At 43.7% G+C, this 23,421-nt stretch overlaps 1 protein-coding gene across 1 annotated transcript; it reads left to right on the plus strand.

Moving 5' to 3' along the window:
* The first annotated feature begins 454 nt into the window (after positions 1 to 454).
* On the plus strand, positions 455 to 23,198 carry MARCHF3 (membrane associated ring-CH-type finger 3). Its single transcript, XM_009809823.2, has 4 exons — positions 455 to 648; positions 2,754 to 2,961; positions 16,966 to 17,175; positions 22,845 to 23,198. The coding sequence occupies exons 1-4, from the start codon at positions 455 to 457 to the stop codon at positions 23,001 to 23,003; spliced, it is 771 nt and encodes a 256-aa protein (XP_009808125.2). The 3' UTR covers positions 23,004 to 23,198.
* Positions 23,199 to 23,421: the final 223 nt, after the last annotated feature.

Raw genomic sequence — 23,421 nt, forward strand, 5'->3', positions numbered from 1 at the left:
GGGATTTAGAGCTGATCAGCCGCTTTCTCCTCTGATACATAACCTTCCTCGTTGGTGGACGGGGCAGTCTTTAAGTTTAAAAGCACACAAGGTGAAGATTGTATATTCCTTTGAAGCATTTGGGGGGGAGAGACAAAAAGGTTCAGTCTTCCCATTTATCGCTGGTGACTTTAGGAGTCTGCAGAGAAAAAAAGCAGCGCAGAGCCCCAGCTTGCTGTTTCCGAGACATACAGACTGTTTTTCCGCGACACATAACGTTGTAAGCTCCCTCTCCCTGCTGAGAGGGTTTTGGAGGGCTGGGGCGGGGAGGGGTGGTGGTGGGGGGGAAGTGTTTTTTCTCACACCTGGTGTCGATCCCCGCAGCGGAGTTGCAGACAGGGAGGGACGTGCCCCTTCCCCTGCCCCACCACCCTGTCCTCCCCCCTCCCTAGATGGGGACCCGCCACCCACCGCCATGAGGACGAGCCGCTGCAGTCACCTGCCGGGAGTCCCGCCGGAGCGCCCGCGCCCACCGGCACCCGACGGCAAGACCCTGCCCAGCGGCAGCAGCTGTGGCCCAGCTGGCAGCTGCCCGCAGTATGTCATGCAGGTGTCGGCCAAAGATGGGCAGCTGCTCTCCTCCGTCGTGCGGACGCTTGCCACGCAGAGGTACGTGGGGTGGGGTGTGCTGGGCTGGGCATCTTCCCTGCATGAGCTCGAGTGCAGCGTCCCCAGCTGCCACCCGCAAGTCCTGCGGGCGCTTGAAGGGAGGATGTGGTGGTGTGCTTCAGGAAGGCTTACCACGCTGCAGGTGTAATTAAACCCTCGTCCTAACTTCATAATGATTATGCTACATATGTAATTAGGCCCTCACCGTATACTCAGTGAAGAAGGGGGAAGCAAGCTGTCTAGGGCTGCTGCTGCTCAGGTGTGCCAGCAGCAATAATTTGCCCTGATACATAGCAGGAGGCTTTGGCAGGCGCTGGCTGGCACGGGATGCTCTGTTTAGCCTGCATGCTGCCGCCAGCACTTCTGCCACATGTTTCTTTCGCACTTCCCAAGCCAGCACACTGAGCAGCCAGACAGGCTGTTTCTAGCAAAGGTGCACACACAGGTGTTGCTGCTTCAGCCACTGTCCAAGTGATTGAGAGCGTCTCTTTCTGCCGTCGGTTTAGAACGGCAGATTAGTGGTGAAATACAAATTTAAACTATACCCTTCAAAACACCAGCCTGCTTCAGGTTGGCTTTGTTTGCATTAGAAGAGGATGCTTAAGGGTTTGGCCATGTCCAGACTTGATACTTGGGTCAAAATTAAGTTCCACTTCACTGGTGTGAAGCTGGAAAGACTGCATGGGTCTTGAAGTAGCCCTGGATTTTCACAAAACAGCAAACAGAATCCAATCCCCTGTACTCGTGTGAAGAGTGAAATTAATAACTGCTGCTGCACTTGCAATGTGACAGCCTGAAAGGGCCTCTTGCCCTTTACTTTTAGCCACTTTTTTAAACCCTGTGCATTTTGCAGAGCTCAGATGTGTGTGCAGAGCATCAAGCACAACTTCATACCATTTTACCCAGCAGACTGAAAGGAAAAAAAAAAACAAGCTGCACTTTCCTGCAGTTACACTTGAGTGAGGTCTACCTGGGGCAGCCTGAAAAGAGCCGGAAGAGGGACAAAGGGAACAGCTGTGTGCCACCGTGCTAACGCCATCCGCTAACGAGGTTTTGTCAGTGACAGTGACAAAACCTGCTTTTCTGAGGAGATCACCTGAGGCGGTGGTGAGAGTGTGGTAGGGAGAGTTCTTGTTTCCAAGACCTCAGCCAAGAGACTGACCTTCTCAGCCTTGGCAGTCCGAGGGGCTGAGTGGAAGCTGCGTTGAAGAGGTTCAGCAGCACTGGTGCTCGCAGCCTGCTCCTGATTTCCTCCCGCTGCGCTAAGCCTGAGCACGCCGGCAAGCCACACGACTGCCTTCCTCTTTCCCGAAGATTCCTCTGTAAGACAGAGAATCTCAATAGTTAAAATCAGAGCCTTTAGGTTTTCACTGGCAGGAGGAGCACCCATCCCCCTTTGCACATTAGCACCCGGCCATCAGGAAGGTGGGTGCTTTGGGGAAGGCAATGCAGGAGAAATAGCCAAGGGGCAGCAATGCGGGAGGAATGTATTTGGCACAGTCCTCCTTTTCAGTGCTGTTGATACCAGTCCTTGAGCTGCTCATGGGGTGTTGTCCCAAAGAGAGAGAAACCCTCCCCAGGGACAGGAGCTTCCTGCGGGCACATGCCTGCCTGAAGTGGCCCTGCCTTCACACCACTACAGGACAAGGTGCTGTTTTTTCAAGTCCAGTAGTCCTTTACTGTTGATCACTGAAAACAGCTTACCCTGTAGGTCAGGGCATCATCACTAGCGTAAGAGATGCCCAGCTGAGGCAGGTTTAAAACTTCCCTGATGCATTTAGAGATTTCTTGAAGTGGCTGCTCCACTGCACTGTGAAGGAAGGGGTGGGAAATGCAAAGGTACAGAAGCGCTTGGTCATCAGTCTCCCAACTGCCATTCTGATGTGTTTTTCGCTCTCTGCTTTTTCCTCCCACAGAAGAGAGATGTTAAACAAGAATACCAAAGTGCCTGCAGCTATTAGCCCAGTAGCTTGGTGTACTAACTACAGAGCAAGTGCGCAAACTGCAAGTGTTTCCCACATTGTTAGTTAGTGACGTACAGAGAGAGAAAGAGAGAGAGGGTAGATCACTGTATAGATCACCAGCAATTTTCTCTCCTCTTCCAGCAGCCCCTTCAATGACCGGCCGATGTGCAGGATCTGCCACGAGGGCAGCAGTCAGGAAGATCTGCTTTCCCCCTGCGAATGTACAGGGACCCTGGGGACTATTCACCGCAGCTGCCTGGAGCACTGGCTGTCGTCTTCAAACACCAGCTACTGTGAACTCTGCCACTTCAGGTTTGCAGTGGAGCGCAAACCCAGGCCATTGGTGGAGGTCAGTACATGGGGCACATCCCTGAAAGCTTAGCTTTAATGAGCAAATCATGTTTGGTTTTATACAGCCATCACAAAGCCTTTGCAGCTCCACCGAAGCCAAAACAAGCTGTGCATTTTGGGCTTGGCAAGATGGGAACAGGAGCTCAGGGAAAGGGCAGAAATAACAAAACCCTTATTTTGAATCAAATCAAAACAAGCAAGAAGAATGGGATTAATGGGTTTGCTTCACTGTAAATGTGAGTGAAGATTTGGGGAACAGTGTGCAGCGAATTCCTAGTATATGAACCAGCTTTGTAGAGGATGGAAGAGAGGTAAGTAACAGTTTCTGTGGAATGCGAGGCAAGCGTCAGTATTCAGCATATTAAATATAGGTCAGGAATTATTTTTTTTCTTGCTTTTGAGAGAGAGGTAACAAACTGAGGAGCCTTAGAAACCTAGTTTCCATGTCAAGCCCACAAGAAGGAATTGTTCTTGCTCAGCGTCTGGCATGTTTAGCGTCTGTGAGTGACCTTTTGGCCTCCTCTTGCCTGTGTACCAGACTCAGCAGTGAATTGGACAGCTGTTTCTCTCTTACCAATTAAAATTCAGGTTTTGCCAACTATATGTACTTTAGTGGCTGCATGGAGTTTGCCAGTTGTTGTGGTTTTTGGGGTTTTTTTTTTTGTCCTCAGGAAAAGAAAAAAAGAAAAAAAAAGCTAAGATCACTATCTTTACACTGTTAATTATTTTTCCCCTCCCCTATTTTAATTTGGAAAAGAAAAATTATGGTTTTTGATGGAATTTAAAGTGAATTACAAATAATAACATTTTTCAAAAGTAATGAGAAGCATCTTATTATGCCAGTTGGTGACACAGGTGCTTACATGCTAAGCTTCGGTTCAGGATGTGTCCTTCCTGTGCCTCTTCATTGTTCCTGTAAGCTGTAGCAGAACTGGTTGAAGGAGATAAAAATAAAAATAAGGGGGCAGGGGAGCATCTTGTTTTGCTCTTATTCACAGGTGAGAGGATACAGGATAAAACTGCTGGGAAGTGTGTCAGGGGCCCGTGCAGAGAGGGGGTGAGCAGTTCTCATTGAGGACTACCAAAATTGCTTTACACTGGATTAAGTTAGGAATGCGCATTTTGCCTTGTCTAAGCCTAAGGATATCTTCATTCTTCCTTAGGATCAGCAAAAAAGAGATACATGACACAGTATTTATCACAAGACCTGTAGTCTTGTCAAGCCTAGGCCAGCTGTGTTCGATTGCCTCTGGCTTCTTGTTTGGTGATTCTAGCAGTACTCCAGCCTCTCCCAGGAAGCTGGTCCCAGTTTGAGAAACACTGCTGTTAAGTGTTCTCAGGCTGTCAGCGACTGAGCAGCAAAATCTTTATGACTGAGCATTCTCCAGTGAAGATGGTAACATCTTACTTCGGCCAGCTGCTCTGAGCCTGTGCCAAGCGGTTTTTGGTTGCGGTTTTGGCGCACGGATGATGCCACTCTGAATTTGCCTTCTGAAAAGAAAGATAAGTGATGCTGAGGCAGTGCAAAGTAAACAGTCTGATTTTAGAGTCCAGCTTCTTCAAGCTGTTCCCTTGCAACAGCTGCTCATTAGGCTTGCTTTGCAGAAATGGGACGTGACATTGTTCAGAGCTAATGATAACTGAAGAAATTTGAAGCGAAACTAACCCTGTCCAGGCTGGGGGAGTCTGGTCACTTGATCATTCCCTGATGAAGTGAGGCTTCTTTTTGGCAAAAGCAGTAATAAATAACAGCAACAACAACAACAATAATAACAACAATAATGATAAAGCTGCCTTTTGTTTTTCAGCTGGGGACAAATGAGAACCAGGTGCAAGAACATTTCTGAAACATAGTACACATTGTTAATTGATGTTTTTCTCTTTACTACCTAATACCTTCTTGCTTCTCAGCTACCATACCCACAATATTTTAGTGCAATAATCAACAATTACATACAGTTGCAGAAAAGGTCATAAAAAAGCACAACTGACTATTCAGAGTCCTTTGTGATCTTATACAAGGATTATGTTTCAGTTTAGAAGGGAATTGAAGCTGTACTTTTAAAGTTGAGAGTAGCAGAGACAAAGAGTAACTAAGATGAGTTGTATGTAAGGGGACAAATTAAGCAGACAGATATCAGTCAAACTTCTCGATTTCTGTTAGTATAATTTAAGTTTGTCCTTAAAGTTTGTACTTATTTAATACACAGTGCTTTGAAATCCAAAGACCTCCCCATGTAAATAATTACAGCAAATCTGAAAATTCCCAAAGCATGACTGAAGCAGATGCAAGTTGCCAGATTCCCCCATGTTGTGTCTCCTAAAAGCACTGTCCTGTCTGTCTCCCTGTATTACCTAGAGTATGGGGGCATGGAGGGAGGTGTATCAGGTACAGCACACCATCTTTCACAAAAACCTGCTGTAATGTTTGGACAAGTGACAAGCCAGAGTGGCCACCTGCTTTTAACTCCATTGGGGGTTTTTGTGTGTGTGTGTGTGTGTCTGTGTCTGTGCGCGCGCGCATGTGTGTGTGTCTGTCTGTCTGTGCGCGTGTGTGTGCGCGCGCGTGCGTGCGTGTGTGTGTGTGTGTGTGTACACGTGGTGGGGAGTCAAAGTTCTTTTCGTTTAGTAAGATTCCTCTGAACTAGATAATGGAAATGGTCAATGGTCATTTCAGTGGTGGTGAATGATGAGTTTACCAATGCATTTTCGCAGGTCAAGAGGGTCTTTTGTACTCCTAAAGTCACTTGTAGAGCATAGTCTATAGAAGTTTATCCAGTAACTCCTCAGCAGGCCTTATCTCTTGCAGAGAATATATCCCATCCATTGGTCAGTGACAGGTAGTATAAAAATGCATGAAGCAATCAGTCATCATATTCATCTTTTCTTCTGGAGATTTTTCATCAAGAAAAAAAAGTAGTATTTCTGACTATTCAGAGACATGTTACTCACTTTCTTAAAGGGGCCAAAAAAAGGAAGAGAACACGGTCTTATGTTTTCTCCTCATCCCTTCCCTGGATTGATCGCTGCTTCTCAGTAGCTTAGCCATGGGTGTGAAGAAAATCTCAATGGAAACAAATTGAGATATTTCACTTGCTTTATCTAGAAATGTCATATCTGACTTCATTCCTGCTGTTAGCACCCAGGAGAGGCTGCAGCAGTAGTGGGCTTGAAATGAAGTGAGCAGTAAGTGGCATGGCTGGTTGTTCAGCCATTGTCCTTCCTCCCCTGTGTACATTATTATGGAAGCAACAGAGGATTCCTTGTTGCGCTTCATGATTTGATCAGAACAAGCTAGTGAACCCATAGCATTTCTCCCCACTCCGCCCCCTGCCATATTGCTAGTTTGCCGTTATTTCATTATGAAATGAAAGCAAGTGCTCCATAAAAATTTGTTGCAAGATGGCTTTTTGCCTTCTTTTAAGCAGTTGCCCATGATCACACTAAGGATGTGGGCCTAATGCACTCAAAGAGGACATCTTTAGCTCAGATACAAGGGACATATCTACAATTATATCCTGCCTCCTGCATACATCACGCACAGGATGCAAAAAAGCAGGGAGCTTACCTTTGCTTTCTCTCCCCGATTTATGTTATGCACAGCAGCCTGTTTTTTCCTGGATTTCTTTTGCAAGGAAAAGCAAAGGAAAAATAGCACTCATTTTGACCTCCATTTCCGCTTTTATCCTTCGTATCTTTTCTCCATCATAAGCTTCTCTCTGGTCAACAGAGTTTGAAACTACGTACTTCTCAAGTGACACATTCCTTTTTCTATGCCACAGGCCATGTTTTTGTTGTCTGGGAGAGAAACATCTCCCAAGAAATGTACAGTCTGCTGTTTGATGCCCAAAACACAACCACAGAGGCAGGAAACGGTAACACAGTCTGGCAAGCAGTTCCATCCTCTCAACATTGCAGTTGTGAAGCTTCACACATTCTTGGTCCACCTCTTTTTTTAACACAGATTATTTTCACCAGAAGAATTGTGTTTCTGAACCATGAATTGGGCATTATGGTGGGGATTAATCCCTCCTTCAGCATTCAAGGGAAGTGATTTGTTCATTGCCATCCACCATTTATGTCTTCTACCTCCTGCTATATTGGGTGGAGGAGCTCTGTGACTTGTCCTTCGTCAAGTCAAAGAAGCACGCACCAGGGAATGCACACACTTCACCTCCTCCACAGGTGTTTGTCAAAGGTTGGTCAGCCAAAAGGAGTGGTCTCCTTTACAGTTCCTTGTCTCTATACTGTTGGCCTACATGTGTCAAGTGTGCCCTGTGTGATTTTACAGTTGTCGGTAAGAATTGCTTTTTGTTGAGCCTCCACAGATTTTGTTAAATGGGTGGCTAATGCACTGCACGTAAGTGCAGAGCCCCCTCAAACCCTACCTGACTTTCAGCACTTACACCGCCTTGCTTATGGACTGAGCTAACTGGGAACTGTCACACTCCCTCCAGATGACCCTGCTTCTGGTGGGACTTCGGCTCAGAGGCTGGGCTGATGCTCCTCAGCTCTCTGTTGGGACCTGGGACTTCCTTATTTCTCAGTCACTCGTGAACTTGTTCACAACAGCTGCACTGGAGAGAAGGTGATATATTATTGTAAAGGAGCAAGAGACGGATTGTGATAGAAAAGAGGTTTTTTCGTACTGAAGATCACTGAGCCTTCTGTTCATCTCCCCTTCTGGAGGGCACCCAGCAAGCTCTGGCATAGAAAATTGAAACCACCAACATGAATCAGACGTAATCTACTGGAGCATAAGCTTTCTGTAGCTGCCATGTGCAGTCATGTTTTTGCTAGACAACATGTTGTTATTGAGGCTCTTGGCAGGCATCAGCAGAGCAAGTCTAACCATTTTGCTTGATTTCAGAGCTCCTCCTTCAGATAAGGGGATTGTTTGGAGACATCTGCAGCCCTACAGTCAGTTAAAAGGAGCTATTTGCCAGTAATCCAAAAGATGTTGTCCATTTACACGTTACCAGTATATGCACATACCCCTCAGTCCCAGGACTCATGATACTGCAAAATTCAATTCAAGAAGTACAGTGAAGGTGTGAACCCACCTCTGCTACCATGTGCTAGATGCACAGTCTGTTGGAAATTAGGGGTGTGCGGGACGTGTTGGGCACATGGATATCTTATTATGAATGTGCCAAGGGATGATGCATCTCAAATTAAAAAGCAGCTGCTGCTGAGTAGCCCTACTTCTCTCTCCCATGTCTTGGTCACCCCACTGCCAGTGAGAGCCTGGCTACATTTGACACAGACGACCCAGACAGAAGCAGCAGAAACTCTAGACACCGGAGGAAAGAAAAGTCTATAATACGGTGGTTGATACGCGTAGACCTGATGTTCCTTGTGACAAACCTGGAAGGATCTCAGAGCAAACACAGTGAAATCAGACTGCAGTAGTTTCAGTTAGTGACTTTTATAGACCTTCCACTTTTATATAAGCTGCTTTTTTAATGCAGCCCACCCACAGAAAGAAATCCACTCTAGAAATGTGTGACATTATTCACATAGATGCTTCTGCTATGTTTCAGCATTAAGATTAGGCAAGCTTTATATAAGTATTATGTATCATCTTCATTTCAGTTTCCGTATTGCATCTATGTTGCTTCCACTTGGTTTAGTACAGAAACAGACACAAAACGTGGCAGTACAAATGTATTTATGTGCAATAAAATGTTGTTAGAAAACAACCAGCTACATAATAAATATGGCATAAGAACATTATGTGACCATATAAGTCAGGCTTGTATTGCTTGTTATTTACATGTTTTAAACCAACCAGGATTTGGTATCTATTGGTTCATTTTTTGCAAACAAACAAACAGAAAGCACTTAATTAACAATATAAAACTCATAAGCCAAACAGCATGATTAGGAGAAAAAATAAAGTCAGGATAATCATCACAATATTGGAGAGAAATTAACTTCAGTTTTTCCCAATCTATTGCTGGCTGTAGACCTCATGCTAGAAAAGAAAAATAAGTTTAAAAAAAACTCTAAAACCTACATCTAAGCATGAAGTAGTTAAGATGAGCTTACATTATAATTTAAAACTTCCAGAAGCCTTACACTGAAATTGGAATTTACTTTTTGTGCAAGACTTTGAGTCATGCTGTTTTTAGCTGTTGGGATTCTTTTTACTCATTTTTCCTCTGCACTGCTCAGTGAAGCAAGTCATTAGCATTAAATTACTGTAATGAAGAGACCCCAGATTTGCTGCATGTAGTTTGTAGAAGGATCAGTCTTAAAGCCAGAAGGAAAATGGTGACTCAGGGTAGTCACCAACAAGGAAAACTTTCGTGAGTCTAAGAGTGGAGGAACTGCAGCTGTCAGTACAGCACATTAGGGCTGGTAGCAGGTAACTTAAGTATGTACATCCTCCCTCCCTTCTTGACCCAAAAACGGGAAAATAAGAAGGGCAAGGTGATGGAAATGCTTTTGTACCTAGTTGTCTTTAGCTGTGAAAATGACCCCCTGACATCCAAGTCACACAGGGAGAATTTGAAGCAGCCATGTAGATTTCCAGTAGAAGTATGTATGAGTTTAAAGTTTTACAAAAATAACTAATAAACTCCCCAACACATACAGTTTTAAAAACATAACCTCTTCAAGACACACTTTTTACACCTAGAATACCATAACTCTATGAGTTCCTAATGGGGAAAAATCCAGAGACCAAAACAAGCTGTTCTCTCTCCTTTAAAGAGAAATGAAGTAATTGTTTTATGTTCTTTACAGAAAAGTTTTGCTGCAGTGCTTGACTTTTCCCAAGCACAAATCTTTCTCATAGTACCAACAGCAAGAATACAAACAAGAGCAACATACCCCCTGCAAAAAAAAAAAGAAAAAAAGCAAAAATTACTTGTCCGTGAACAGACTGTGCCTTCAAACCATCACATCTGTAACTGCTCTTTCCTAGATTTAAAAGACTAGTGATCAAAGGCAAAAAATTTTGAGGAAAGTTCCCAGGAGAAAGTAACTGAACAATCAGAGACGAAATAGCTGCTTTGGAAAAGGCTAAATGCTAGTCTTTAAGGACTAGCAAGATGAGGGAAGATGCTGTGGGTTTTCAAAGGTACAGCTCTTTTTGGTTTAGATATTTGGTTTAGATATTTGGTATTGGTGACTTCTTTTCTTTGCACATCATGATTGTGTAATACAGTTCTAAACTGCCTGGTTATCATCTCTTGTCCTGCTGGTAGTATTTCCTAACCCCAATAGAAGCCAGTCAAAGTTTGCTTTTTCTAGGAAAAAAAAGTGCTAAGATGAAAAGTTTTATTGCATCTGTCTTTTTGGAGAACTACCAAGCATTTGTTATCTACCTTGTCTTTAGTTTCCATGTATTTGAGCCTGTAGATCAGGACATTTGCTATGTGTTGAAATATGTGTTGCCAATAGCAAATCTGCTTTGCTTTTGATTTAAAATGCAAAATGTGATTTTTGTTGATTGATTTTCTTGAATGCATACCTTTGTCTGCCTAACTGGGAATACATTCATCCAAAATAGAATGGGAGCTTTGACAAACATACATATAAAAGCAAATACTGCGTCTCGCAGAGTTCCACAAAATCTTTTTTCTTGACACATCTTGAAATCTTTTACCTGAATCAAGCATCACCTGAAATATAAACTAAAAGTGGATAGTAGGAAAACAGAATAGCAGTGAGCCAGACAGACCTCGGACTCTGGGACCAAAGGAACATTCTGTGAGCTGTCACGACAGCCTTTGTAAAAGCACTCCCTGAAGACAATAGCTAGTAACTGAATGTTTGATCTAAGCAGGAAACCCAAAAAACTGAAATATAAATATTTTTTCAACTGAAAAGTAACTGTCAAATGTTTGTTTTCCTTGGCAAAACATTAACCTAGAAAAGTTCTGAGTCACCCAAAATGTTTCATTGCACTGAAAACAAACATACATACCATTCTGGTCTGGGAGACTTTATTCTGAGTTACGTGTAGTTAAGCTTAGTTTCAAAACATTTCACTGAAAAAGGTTAAAACAAATTTTCAGGTGAAAAAGTATTTGAAGATGTAATTTTTTTTTTTTTTGGCCAATAAATGCTTCTGTTTTTTAAAAATGTCCTTCATTCAAGAGAAACACTCTAAAAAACCAGGCAATAGCAGTCTTTCTTTGCTTAAAGCCCAAGGCAAAATGCTCCCATTGGTCACTGCTGGCATGAAACCAGAAATGACAATAACTGCTAGCAGTTTTGCTTGTGTACAAACTGCTTTCTTCAAAATTCACTGCAGAGCTATCAGTGTGAAAAGAACGAAATGGACTGATGTGTTTGTTGTGTATCAAAGGGAAATACATTTAGGGAAGACAAGTCTTTCCTGTCTTCTTCCCCCAGCTTCATATGTGATAACTATTTAAATACTGTTAACTAAAAAGCAGTGTGATGGATTTTCTTAATACTCTGTGGAATCTTCTTTGCTGCTGGCGTAACTCCAGCAACATTTATGTAAAATCAATTTTCAAAGGAAAATGTAGTGAACTAAAAAGGGCTTCCCAGTAGAAACAAGTTGTAGCCTTAGGATCTGATCTGGAAAACACTATGCACATACTTTACTTAGCATTTGTGAGTAGTGTGATTGAAGTTAGACCTATGGAGGTGAGTGCTTTCAGGATTTGGCCTTTGGCAATGGTGAAGCAGCTCAAACTTGTGGAGGTGCTTTACAGCAGTTTTCTGCTGGCAGCTCATTTTGATTGTGATTCTGTTAGATAAATTCCCAGTGTGAGCCTCTCCAGGGTGTTCTGGTCCTTGGTTGCTGCTTGTTCTGATGATTTTCTTCCCCAAATACAAGGCTTCATTTTGCTGGGACATCGTGTGGATGCCTCAGCCTGTCTCCCTTTTCAAATGAGCAGTTCTCCAGTCTCCAGTTACATATGCTTAGGCAGGATGAAGTAAACCAGTTAGTTAAAAAGGAAACTGAGCCCATTCACTCCTCTGAGGAGTCTGAAGTTTAAGATTATTTGACAATGTCAAATAAACATCTCTGTATGTCCACACTGAAAGCAGATTTTGGACAGTTTCATAGATCTGGTTTCGCATGCAGTTTTAAATAACAGGTAAAATTTTGGAAGCCAGTAGTGGGCTCATAGACCAAAAGTCTCCCAGGGACTGTTGCAAATTCACATTAAGTTCCTGAGCACTAGAGTTTGCATTCAGTTGAAGGAAGTGTGGAGACCCTCTGATGAAGGTCAAGTGCTCTATTTAATCTTTCTAGGGCAGACAATAATTTAAATACAACTCTGCTTTGCGAAGTATCTGCAACAAATCTTTGTATGGGTATTACAAACGTCAGCGTGTGAGGCGAAGGAGCCTCGGGTGAGTTAACAGTGTTTTCTCATGTCAAATGCAGTACATCAAAAACCCCTTTCAAAACATAAGCAAGTTCCTTCATAAACCTGTGTCAGCTTTGGGGGTTTTAGCCTACACCGCTCTTCTTGGGAGGCTGTTCCTGAGCTTGATCCTCTGAAGGCTGGGAATTTTTTTCTAATTCTTACCCTAAATTTATTTATGGCCAACTATTACAAATTTGTTCTTAAGCCAACATTGTCCATTAGCTTAAGTAGCACTTCTCCTTCACTGATGTCCCCCTTCAGTGCGCCCTTCTTTTGGCCACGCCCAAGATGCATTTAGAGCATGACTTTGCTAGGATGAATGAGTGAAACTTATATTAAAGTCCCCTCTTGTGGTGTGGGCTATTTGTTTTCTTGATTTCCCAGTGGAAGCAATCCTGTCTGAGCACCTGAGGAGATCACCAGTGTGTCTCAGCGGAGCTTCTGCCACTGCCTGCAGGCTTAGGCGCACGTTTGCTGGGCAAAGAGACGTGTGGCCGAAGATGTTGCCCTGCCCAGACTGATTGCTGTGGCTGCCCTTTGAGGCATGCCTGTTCCCTGGTGGACAGACAGTGAGGGTCATTTCAGCAACACCTGCCCCGTTCATCTGAGCCTGGCTGAGTGGAGAGGCCCTGTGCTGGAACACTGCGTGTAGTCCATGCAACTGCGGCAGCAGCACCCACTGCCAAAGGGGTGGCATGGGCAGCTGTGGGAGCAGAGCGGTATTATGCAGCCACAGCCATTAGCTCAGGGTTTGCAGGGAGTTTTGCTTCTGAGCAGACCCCATTTGGTACGTGTCACTGTGAGGGATGAGGTGAGACCCACGTTTCTTCGAGGGGCTGGATTCTCATCAGGTGTATATGCGACTCGAAGCACAGGGTTTCTTTGCTTGTGTCAGTCATGAGCCAATATTGAGTTGTGCATCATGTGCTGCGCTTAACCTGTTCTTGAATTTGTGCTTGCTGCCATTGCTAAAGTCAATTTATGTCTTGTTACTCTGGCTCTCCAAATGTGTATCAGGAAGAGGAATCACTGTTCACTTTAAGATAGCACTTGATAAAATAGTGCTTTGCCAGGCAGGCCAGCATTTTGCTTCAAACACAACTCTTTTTATGACCTCTTTTTTTTTTCAAAATGGAAATTATTACTGTGAGAGTCTCAGTTTATTGCAGAAATAATCGAGCGCATCATTGGCACATGGTAATAGGACAGATTTCAGAGTATCATAGTGCAGATCTGACAGTTGCATCTGGCCTTACATCTCGTTCTTTGCCAGCAGGGTAGTCCCTACTGTACTGCCATGCTAATTAATCAGCTCAGCTCTTTATTGGGATCTTTGTGTGGGTTTCAGTTTCACAAAAGGATTTGCTTTTTAGCTATAAAGTAACTTGACAGTGCACCTTTCCAAAACAAAAGACTGAAACCTAGAATCTAAACAGAAGCAGATTTAGAAACACAAGTGCACTACTTCAGGAGAAAAAAATCCATACAGCCATTGGAATCACTTATTCATTGCTTTTGACTTCTACTTCAGAACTAGCTAATGAAATTTCTCCAGCTTTTGACTGTAGAATGGTGGGGAGTTTATTATTTTATACTACTCTTGTCTGTCCTAGCCTCATCTAATATCTGAATTTCTTGGGTTTGATTCTTTGTTCATATGGGTCAGCCAAGACATAACGAGTGCGGGGAGCCATCAGCTGGTGAAGCAGTCTAACACCATTTTTGTCTGCTGAAATGTTCAATCAAGTTAGATGGCACACTGTAAAATGCTGTATTAATTCAAGTGCATTCTACTGTGTCTCATGAAAGTGATAGGGCAGAGATGACAACACATGCCTCAATGTGTGTGCTTCCTCTCATGTATGTATTCTTGCTGTTCTTCCTGCTCGCTCAGATCAGTAAACAGTATTTCTTGCACTAGCTGAGCTGCATGGATGCCAAAGGGGTCACAACAGACTGCAATTTGAGGATGCAGCCTCCGCTAAATGGGCTTTGAAATGTTGCAGTGCGTTCTTCACTGCCCAGTTACAGAGGGGACAGTCATCACATAGCACTGAGATAAGGAGATATTGGCATTTTAAGGTCTGCCCTGGGAAGTGGTGAACACCTGCAATTCCCACTGAGATCAAGGAGAAGTGCAGGTGCTCAGCAATTATTTTGCGGGTCACCTTTTAAACAAATACTTCTCACAAAACCTTTTCACAGTCACCTTTAAAAGCAGATTCTCCACTACCAGGTGCTTTCAGTTCCTCTCATTTTCCTGGCGGTTTTGCATTACAGGGATTTGTGGGAATTGAACAAGGTGAAGGTTGCAATTGGTCCTGTCTAGAAGCAACCAAATATAACCTGGAACTGTTATGCATGCGCCCTTGGGGGTGTTTTTAAGTAAATGGAATAAAAGCTCCAAGGAAAGTGGTGTGAGCCTTTCACTCATGACTTCATAGCATTCTCTATGAAGTTACAATAAAATAAAAAGCTGTTCAAATGTAAATGTATATCATCTCCTTATTTTGTACAAGCTCTACTGAAGCAAGCTCTGCGCAGCCTTTTCCTCTTCTCTCCCCCATACCAATGGGGTGGGGGGGTGAGCAAGCGGCTGTGTGGGTGTTTAGCAGCTGGTTGGGGTGAATCCATCACATCCAGTATTCTGGTATTTTAAATAATCTTGAGCTTAAGACACTGCTTGAAAAGGGGAAAAAAACCAGCATTGAGCCTCCCTCTTTAAGTAGCGTCTTTCCTTACAAATTCTTGCTTGTAGTAGAATGCAGCAGTTAAGTGGCACTTCCCACTTTCTTAGGATTTTAAAAGTATTCAAGCAAATTAAAAGTCTACATCCTGCAAAAAATGTTTATGAACATATTTTTGTGATCTCCTAAATTCCTGAGTCATACATGAAAATGGATCTTAGGCTGCCGAGTTACTGTGTTGCTGTTAAACCTCACAAAAATCCTGTGAAGATATTATTTCCTTGTGAGAGTTGGTGAGGCTGAGGCAAACTTAGTTGTCTACTGAGTTGTGTCTTTCTGCTAGTGCCAGATTAGCGACTGCCTGTTCCTGGTTGCACTCAATTTCTTGACTGTTGTTTTACCCCATATGAATATGAAGAGATAAATGCTGTATTTGTTTTCGTGCTGCGGACAAAGTGGGACAAGATGAAGCAGGGTCTGATAATAATAGAGGGGTAGGATACCTAGATGAGAGGTACTCGTTATCTTGCACAGTGCTCTTAGCCTTGCTCTCTTTTGTCAAAACTCGAGTCCTGCTGTTCCTCTGGGTCATTGCTGTAGCACTGTAATAGGGAAGAAGAAAAAAAAAACCCGAGGTGGCTGGGAATAAAGGGCATTAACTGGTGAAGGGATGAAGTTGCCTCCCAACCCTAGTTTCTGGAGCTAAAGAGACAGGACTTCTACTGACATGTAAAATACACTGAGAGGAATTAGAGGGCCAAACAGTTTAAGGATGCATAAGCCTTATCCACGTCTGCTGGCACAGAGCTGCACTGGCTTTGGTTTCTTGTTGTGCTGACAGATAATGCAATAGCTCTCTGGAGGAGCATGACTTTCCTTGCCTTCAGCATGGCCTCCACACTCAGAGCCGGGGCCCTGGGAGGGACATGCCTGGCTGGGAATTGAAAGCCTGCCCTGCACCCAGCTCTGGCCTCACAGGCAGCTGGGGTTATGACGGCTCACTCCACCTCTACTGCCCATTCCTGCCTTTGACTCCTTTGCTTAGATCACGGACCCTCTGGGGCGGACAGAGCCCTGTGCGGTACGTGGCATGTTTGCCCTCAGTAGCTAGGGTAATATGTACAGCTATTCTTGGTAGGACCATGCATACAGTTATATGTTCAAAGAACAAAAAAAAAATAAAAGTACGCTGCAGAGCGGTTTTGACCAAATCCTATAGCTTACATTGGCAAAAATTGCAGGGCTTGGTATCCTGTTCAAATACTGACTTGAGTGATGAGGCTTTTTTATTAAAACGTCTCAGTGTACTGTTGTAGGCTGAACTTCTTTCAGCTCTAGTCTCTAAAATCCTGTTTATAGAAACATGGGCATGTGGGCTTGATAGCTGTGCGATCAACATTCGCTTCAGCAGTTGACTTTTAGGCACTCTGTTTTGCAAGATTAATATCCTCTTAATAGAAGTAACCTTGTGTGCATTCAACTCCACTTGCATGTGTGAAAGCAAGTTGAAAATGGCCTTACCAATATTACAAGCAGAATGTAAAAAAAAAAAATCTTAAAATAGCATACAAAATATTAACAAACATTTTCTGCACTCCTGAGTTGTCAGGAGAGCATGTGATTCTTTCCACATTAAGAAAGGAGTTTCTGAAACAGTTCAGCAGCCGAATGCCAGGGGCTGTGCTATGCAAAACACTTCCCCTTCTCAAGGCAGCTTTTATTCCAGCTGAACAAACAACATGGTAGGTACACGTGGCTAGAGGTGCGCATCAGCAGACAGCGAGGAGAAGTTGTTCAGGTGGGAGCTCTCCAGGGACAGCCAAAGCCACGTCCTGCATGTGGTCCATGTTCCCTCCTCAAAGGGGCAGGTCTGCGTTTTGCAAGCGAGCAGCTCTTCTCGGGTAAAACGTCCTCCCTGTGCTGAAACCTGCTTTGTCTGCGTTTTGCCTGCAGTGGCTGAGGAACCCAGGCCCCCAGCACGAGAAACGGACTCTCTTTGGAGACATGGTGTGCTTCTTGTTTATCACGCCACTGGCGACCATCTCTGGCTGGTTGTGTCTACGAGGAGCAGTGGACCATCTGCACTTTAGTAGTAGGCTAGAAGCTGTTGGCCTCATTGCACTCACTGTTGCACTCTTCACTATTTACCTCTTTTGGACCCTAGTAAGTATTGGTTTTCTATTCAATTGACAGGAATAAGGGAAAGAACAAATCAGAAAATTAATTACACAGAGCGCTGTAGAGCGGGTGGACCACTGTACAAAGCATTGCTTATATTTATCTTCTGTACTGACAAATTTAATTTATATCTGCAAGAAAACTCTCGGTTCCACACCATTCAAGTTCTCTGGAAAACCAGACAGACAGTTTGCTTTTGGGGTCAGTAATTCCCAAATCCCAAACACCAGAGGGGATAGCAAGAGGGAGACAAGTAAGTAACATGGAGGAGTTCAAGACAGATGCTACAGGAGGGAGTTTCATCAAAAATTATGTGCAAAAGGTGAAGGCACAGAGCGCAAAAAAGCTTCAGATGAACAACCTGGCTGCCACAGAGGATTCAGATTTTATTCTAATCCAACATCTGGCCAATTTTACAATTCAGAAGCCTTGGATGTGGGTGCATCCCATGCTTTCCCCATTCCTCGTGCTCGTGGCGCTGTGGGCAGTCCGCGGCAGAACACACCTTACACCCAGGTCTGTAGAAATGTAGCTGCCTTTGCAGTGCAGATTAAATCTCTGCCTTATTCCCACCCTCCACCCAGCTGTGCTGTCACTTGCATGCTGATCCATCCTAAAAGCCACTTGTTTTGTGCCAAGTTGTTAAACTGAGATCAGTTCCTGGCCCCAGCACACCAACAAACAGTTAGCCCAGCAGAAATGAAGGGAACCAAGAGGATAGCTGCCAAAATGAGTGTTTATCAAGCTGTGGCCTAGCATTTCACTGAAAACCCCAGGTTACTGTTGAGTTTGACATTTCACAGCTCTGGCTCTGGGGGGGTAAGGAGAACAGAACAGCAGATGCAGACAGGGAGCATTCACACTAACAGGGTAATGTTTGTGCAATGGTGCAAGGCTGCACTGCTGTGAGAGGAAAAGCTCAGCTGAGCCTGTGCTGCCCTGAGTGGGGGCAAGACCACCCTGCCTGCGGTGCTGGCACAGCCTCTAATCCCACAGGGCCAGTGCCCAGCTCTCCCCCTCAGTGGGTATGGCCACACGCTGTATGGCTGACCCCTTCCAGCAGTTTCCAATCAGTGTAAGCTGATGAGAAGGTGGCAGTTTAAGAACTGCATTAGTAGAGCTAGCCCACAGCAAGAAACCCCTGTGCTGAGCCCAGAGTAAGCTTGGAAAAGGAGAGGTGGGGGAAACAAAAAAACTAGCTCCAAGAAAGCTATGAAAGGTAACATCTCATTTACTTCATTTGTAACAGTGAAACCCTGTCTCGTCCATAGAGGACTGCACGCTAATTTTAGCAGTGCACAACAGTAGGGAAGGCGCAGACTTTTGCCTCAGCTTCCTGCAGTTTCTTTTTTTGTTGTTTCTGCTTCCATTTTCTGTGAAGCAGCAGCACTCCCCTTTAACAGGATGGCCATTTACTCCAGCAGTGAGGTGGCACTTTTATTTCCTGCAGTACTGTTTGTAGACGTATCTCTCAGGTATTCAAGCAAAGGTTGTTCAAATTTCCTTTGTGTATGACTGTCTTAGAAACCCAGATGCTGTCCATTTTACCTAATATACATAATTCATCAGCACTAAAATGGTTGGAAGTTAGAAAGGGTAGTCTCATTAAGTAGTCAGGTTTAATTACCCATGACACATGGACATATCTGACCTTGCTTATTAAGACTTCTGCAGCATCTCAGTTGTAGTCCCTAACATCATCTATTGCATTTGCGTTGTAAGTAGCAAAAATCCCTTCTATTCATTTTGTAACTTTTACCCCTTCAAAATCATACAGAGAAATGTATGGCTCTTTGAGAAGATGGTGATAGTAAGCCTGATACAGATGCATACCTTAGTTGATTTAATTGAAATACATTCTCTTTACCATCCACTGAGTAGTGGAAGATGTAATTCCACTCTAATCTATTATTCAGACCAGCAGGAGCACTGTTTATCAGGGAAGAGCAAGGCAGGAAGCCTTTCAGGGCACAGTATCCCTCTTGTTCAGCATGGGGTTAATTCAGTGGGCAGAGCGGAGGGAGGTGGTGGGAAGGACACTCAGGTTCTCTTCACAGTACAGAAGGTGCCCTTATTGCCCTCACAGCATTAGTACTGGATGGAAGAGTTTCGAGGAGGTTAAGTATATCTGCAGATTAAGTCAGTAGGCTTGAGTGACAGTGTTTTCACACACTTTCTCAGAGGGCAGATTTGCAAAGTCAAGGTAGAGGTTTACTTTACAAATGGCACTGAGCACCCTACATGGGGAAGACATGCCCACTCTCTGCTCAGCAGCCTGAGACCTATCAGTCATGCAGGAAAGCCCCAGCCTGCATTTGGCCTGGGGAGGCTCCGCGCTGCGCTCACCCTGCAGCAAGGAATGGACCCACACACAGAAGTGCTAACTCCATCAAGTGTTTCAGCAGCAGCTGCCCTTTAATTTACAGAAATGGGAGAATCCTGTACTGCTTGTTCAGTTACGGCTGTAGACGGAATATATTGAGTGCTGTGGGGTAAATTACACACAACATGTGATATAATGCTCCTTTAGGTCCTGGGAAAATTAAGAAAACTGAAACTTCATTTTACTTCCAATTAATCAGCTTATTTTCTCAGGAGGTAGAAGCTGGCATGTAGATTATTTACATACCACAGTTATCCCAGTAAGCAGAGAATGGGAGAGGTGCTATTTTTAGTATCCAAGAAGTTATTTTATCCCTTCCCCTAAAACAGCCAAGTTCTCCATAAAATGCTGTTGCTTTTCCTCTGCATTTAATCACTGTAACTGATGTACACACACAAAAAAAGCCGGCTACTCCCAAGAAGAAATCTTCACACACAAAATGGATATTGCTATTTAAACTAAGAATTCAGGGCCACACTCTGCTTTCTCTTGCATGCATGAGATCTTGACACCTGTAAGATCAAGTGGCAGGTTGGACTACAATAGGATTTGGTGCTATAGCTTCCCGTATAACATAACTGCTGGTTTAAAACAAAGGCTAGCACAAATTAATTCAGAGTAAGTTAGAAAGATCGACACCTCACCTATTGAAGAGGTGAACAAAGAGGTTTAGTGTGGCAAGGACCAATGTCAATCTGGCCTTTGTTCACCATCTCAAGAGTTTTGCATCCAGTGTAATGGCTTAGGATGAGTAACCATGGCTCTGCTGAAATTCAGTAGCTGACATCACTTGGAAACTGCCTCCAGGCAAGAACCCATTGAAATAAGCTGTCAAATTTAACCAGGCTAACTTAAGAAAATGACTTAAACAAGCAAGCAGTTAAAGCCTGGCTTAACAATGCAGCACTTCCTCAGAGAATCTCATGTGATTCTACTTGAAAACTCAACCTACACTCTAGCTCACTCATCTGAAGCAGTTACTGCATTTTGCATGGTATTCATCTTTGCAGATGGGGCTTTTTTTTTTCCCCCTCCTCTCTCTACCATATGATTTCTGCTGATACTGCAGTGCCTTTTTAAAAGAGATTTCTCATGTTCTTTCATGTACAATGTTCCAGAGAAACAAAGACACAGACTGCTTTACCTTCAGGGGGAGCAGAGGAGATTGAAAGGTGGGGAATCAATTCATCTGTTGGAAGAGCTGTCTGTGGGCAACTGCTTCATGAACAAAAGCTCTATAGGTTTCCCTCATTAACAGCAGACAGCTGTATAAAGCTCTAAACAAAAAAAAACCAGAAAGTCTTTTTTTGTCCCTAGTGGGATTTTATAAGAAAGGTAAATAATTTACCTACCTAAAAGCACCCTTTTTGCAGTAAGGAAAGGGTTTTGAAGGATACATTCATAGGCATGTATATTACTCAATATCCCTCCGTACCTCCCTGGCAGCCAGCCTGCCATTGCTGTAGGGGTAGGAAAGGAAGCAGCACAGTGCCTTTTCACAGCAGCACACACAGCCACTTCTCTGCAGGGTCAGCAGCATCCTCCACCCACCTGCACAAACCAAGCATGTTAGCTCCAGCTTTTATGGCATTCTCTGAATAGCACTGACCTGCAGAAGTGGCACAAGTGTATAAAAGTCGGTGACAAATGGCTGACTACACATGAAGCAAGAACAGCTAACAAGACAAGATTCCTCCTGTGCTCACTGCGTGGATCCCTCTGCCCACAGCTCAAGAACACAGTAATTGTCATGTGGCACATTTCACCCAAAAAGTCCCAAGCTAGTTTAAAGGTTTGGTCTGATTTTCTTTTTAAAAACTGCACATGTACATCATCGTACACTGACATACCTCTCATTACACTTGGCTGTCACTAAAATAAGCAGTAAACTATTTTGAAAAAAATACAGGGCCAAGCTATCTTGTATATCCGTAACAGTCAGTCATTTCTCTTCCACTGTTGGCAGAACCACACTAAGGTTGAAATTGGTTAGCTAACAACTAAAAAAATTCAAAGACAATCTAAACTGAGATATACACGTTGGCAGATGGCTCACACTCACCTTGTGTCTGTGCAATCTTGAATTTGATGCATTCAGAAATAAAGCATTACAAGGTAGAACATAGGACTCTGTCAGTGTTTGCACAGCTTAGCTACCTGCAAGCCTTCACCATCCAGCCAATTACATTATTTGTCAGTGAATGAAGGGTTAAATCACTGACAGTCCCTGGCTGAGATACTACTGTGATACATAAAAGCTTTACTTACATAGTTTTAGTTATTTGCTGAGCAGAGTTGCTAACAGGATGTTTCAAGACATGTAACTCCCTTCCTGACAAGATCAAATGGGCCTTGAGGTAGCTCGTTATGCCTCCTGAGTATATCACTGATAACAGGGACTCAGGACGTTTGTGTCAAGATAAGTGCCAAAGAAGTAGTTCAAACTGACCTTTTTGTAACATTCCGAAGCCAAAGGATGGATGAGGCAATTCCACGACCATGTATGGACAAAGGAAGCCCAAAGTTCAACTAGGGGACAGTGTGAGGAAGACTACGAACGACCACCAGAGGGTGAAAAGACCCTCACCCTAATTTTACTGCGCGTGCTTGGACTATGCAAATTAATTCCAGGAACTCATCCACATAAGACCGCCCTTTTTAGAATTCTGATGAATATGTATGATTTTTCTGTATGTGAACTGAGGTGCTTTGCTAACCCGTTGGAGCACTCATGGCGGACAAATCCCCAGTGCTGCCCAGCGCTGTATTAAAGAATGCCTGCTTAATAACAAACTAGTTGTTACTGAGTTATTCATCTCGGAAAACCGTCCCAATCGCGGGCTTGGTACCGACTTTGTTGTTTCATCAGTTTAACAACTTGCAGCATGATAGTTCCCCAAACTCTATCCTTGTAAGTGAGAGACACCTAGCTGGGTCAGTATTGTAAGCCAATAATTCTAGTTCTTGGGAAGGACAGAGGCAGGATGTCTGATTTTTCATGTTATAAAAAAAGGGAATGAGACATAGGCAACAGCAGAAAGTAGGGCACAGGCTGCTTTTCTTCTCTGCTGTGGCAACCTGGCGAACAAGCCATCTACATGGTAGGTCTCATCTTTGCCTGCTACTTTTTGCTCATTTTTATCCTGCCTGATTAGCTTATCCTGCTTATCAGCTTTTTGTTCCACTTCAAGGCGTTTACCCCCCAAACCCAGCTGATTCCTTGGAGGACCACAGTGACTCTAAACACAGTGCATCTCTCTTCTTTCCCCAGGTATCCTTTAGGTATCACTGTAGATTATACAACGAATGGCGTCGGACCAATCAGCACGTGATACTCCTAATCCCAAAGTCTGCCAACGTCCCCTCCAACCAGCAGTCCCTGTTAGGCCTGCAGCCCCTCAAAAGGAACTCAAAGGAGACAATCGTTTGATTTGGGCAGTTCTGCACAGGGGCCATGCACTTCCTCAAACTCACTGGGGTCAGACACCATCCAGAAGCCAGGAGTGTGCTATTCTGGTTTACAAACTCTTTGCAGAGGAATCAATCATTTGAATGCAAATCATGGATGCTGCAATCATATGATATTTGCTAAGCTGCCAAACTTGTTTATTTAGCAGATACTGTATGGAATTCTACAAACTCATGTTAATACTTGCATCAAGTGATGCAAACTTTTTTATTGTTTAAAATATTAAACTATGATAATTAACAATGCAAAACAGGTTTAAAAAGTCCTCTGTTTTTATCATTTCCTGTTCCTACAGTATTATTTCTTTAGGTAGCTGGACAGTAACCAGTGCTGTTTTTTCTTTCCTAAAGCACAGCAGTGACATTCCCCCAGATATTTT

Source organism: Gavia stellata, chromosome Z (assembly GCF_030936135.1).
Source record: "Gavia stellata isolate bGavSte3 chromosome Z, bGavSte3.hap2, whole genome shotgun sequence".
Lineage (NCBI taxonomy): Eukaryota > Metazoa > Chordata > Aves > Gaviiformes > Gaviidae > Gavia > Gavia stellata.

Bases quoted from the DNA above. Each gene is read 5' to 3' on its own strand.
- MARCHF3 (XM_009809823.2), top strand. From the start codon at position 455: ATGAGGACGAGCCGCTGCAGTCACCTGCCGGGAGTCCCGCCGGAGCGC. The intron at 2,962-16,965 runs GTCAGTACATGG...TTTTGCCTGCAG, and splicing joins AACCCAGGCCATTGGTGGAG to TGGCTGAGGAACCCAGGCCC. The intron at 17,176-22,844 runs GTAAGTATTGGT...TTCTTTCCCCAG, and splicing joins TTTACCTCTTTTGGACCCTA to GTATCCTTTAGGTATCACTG.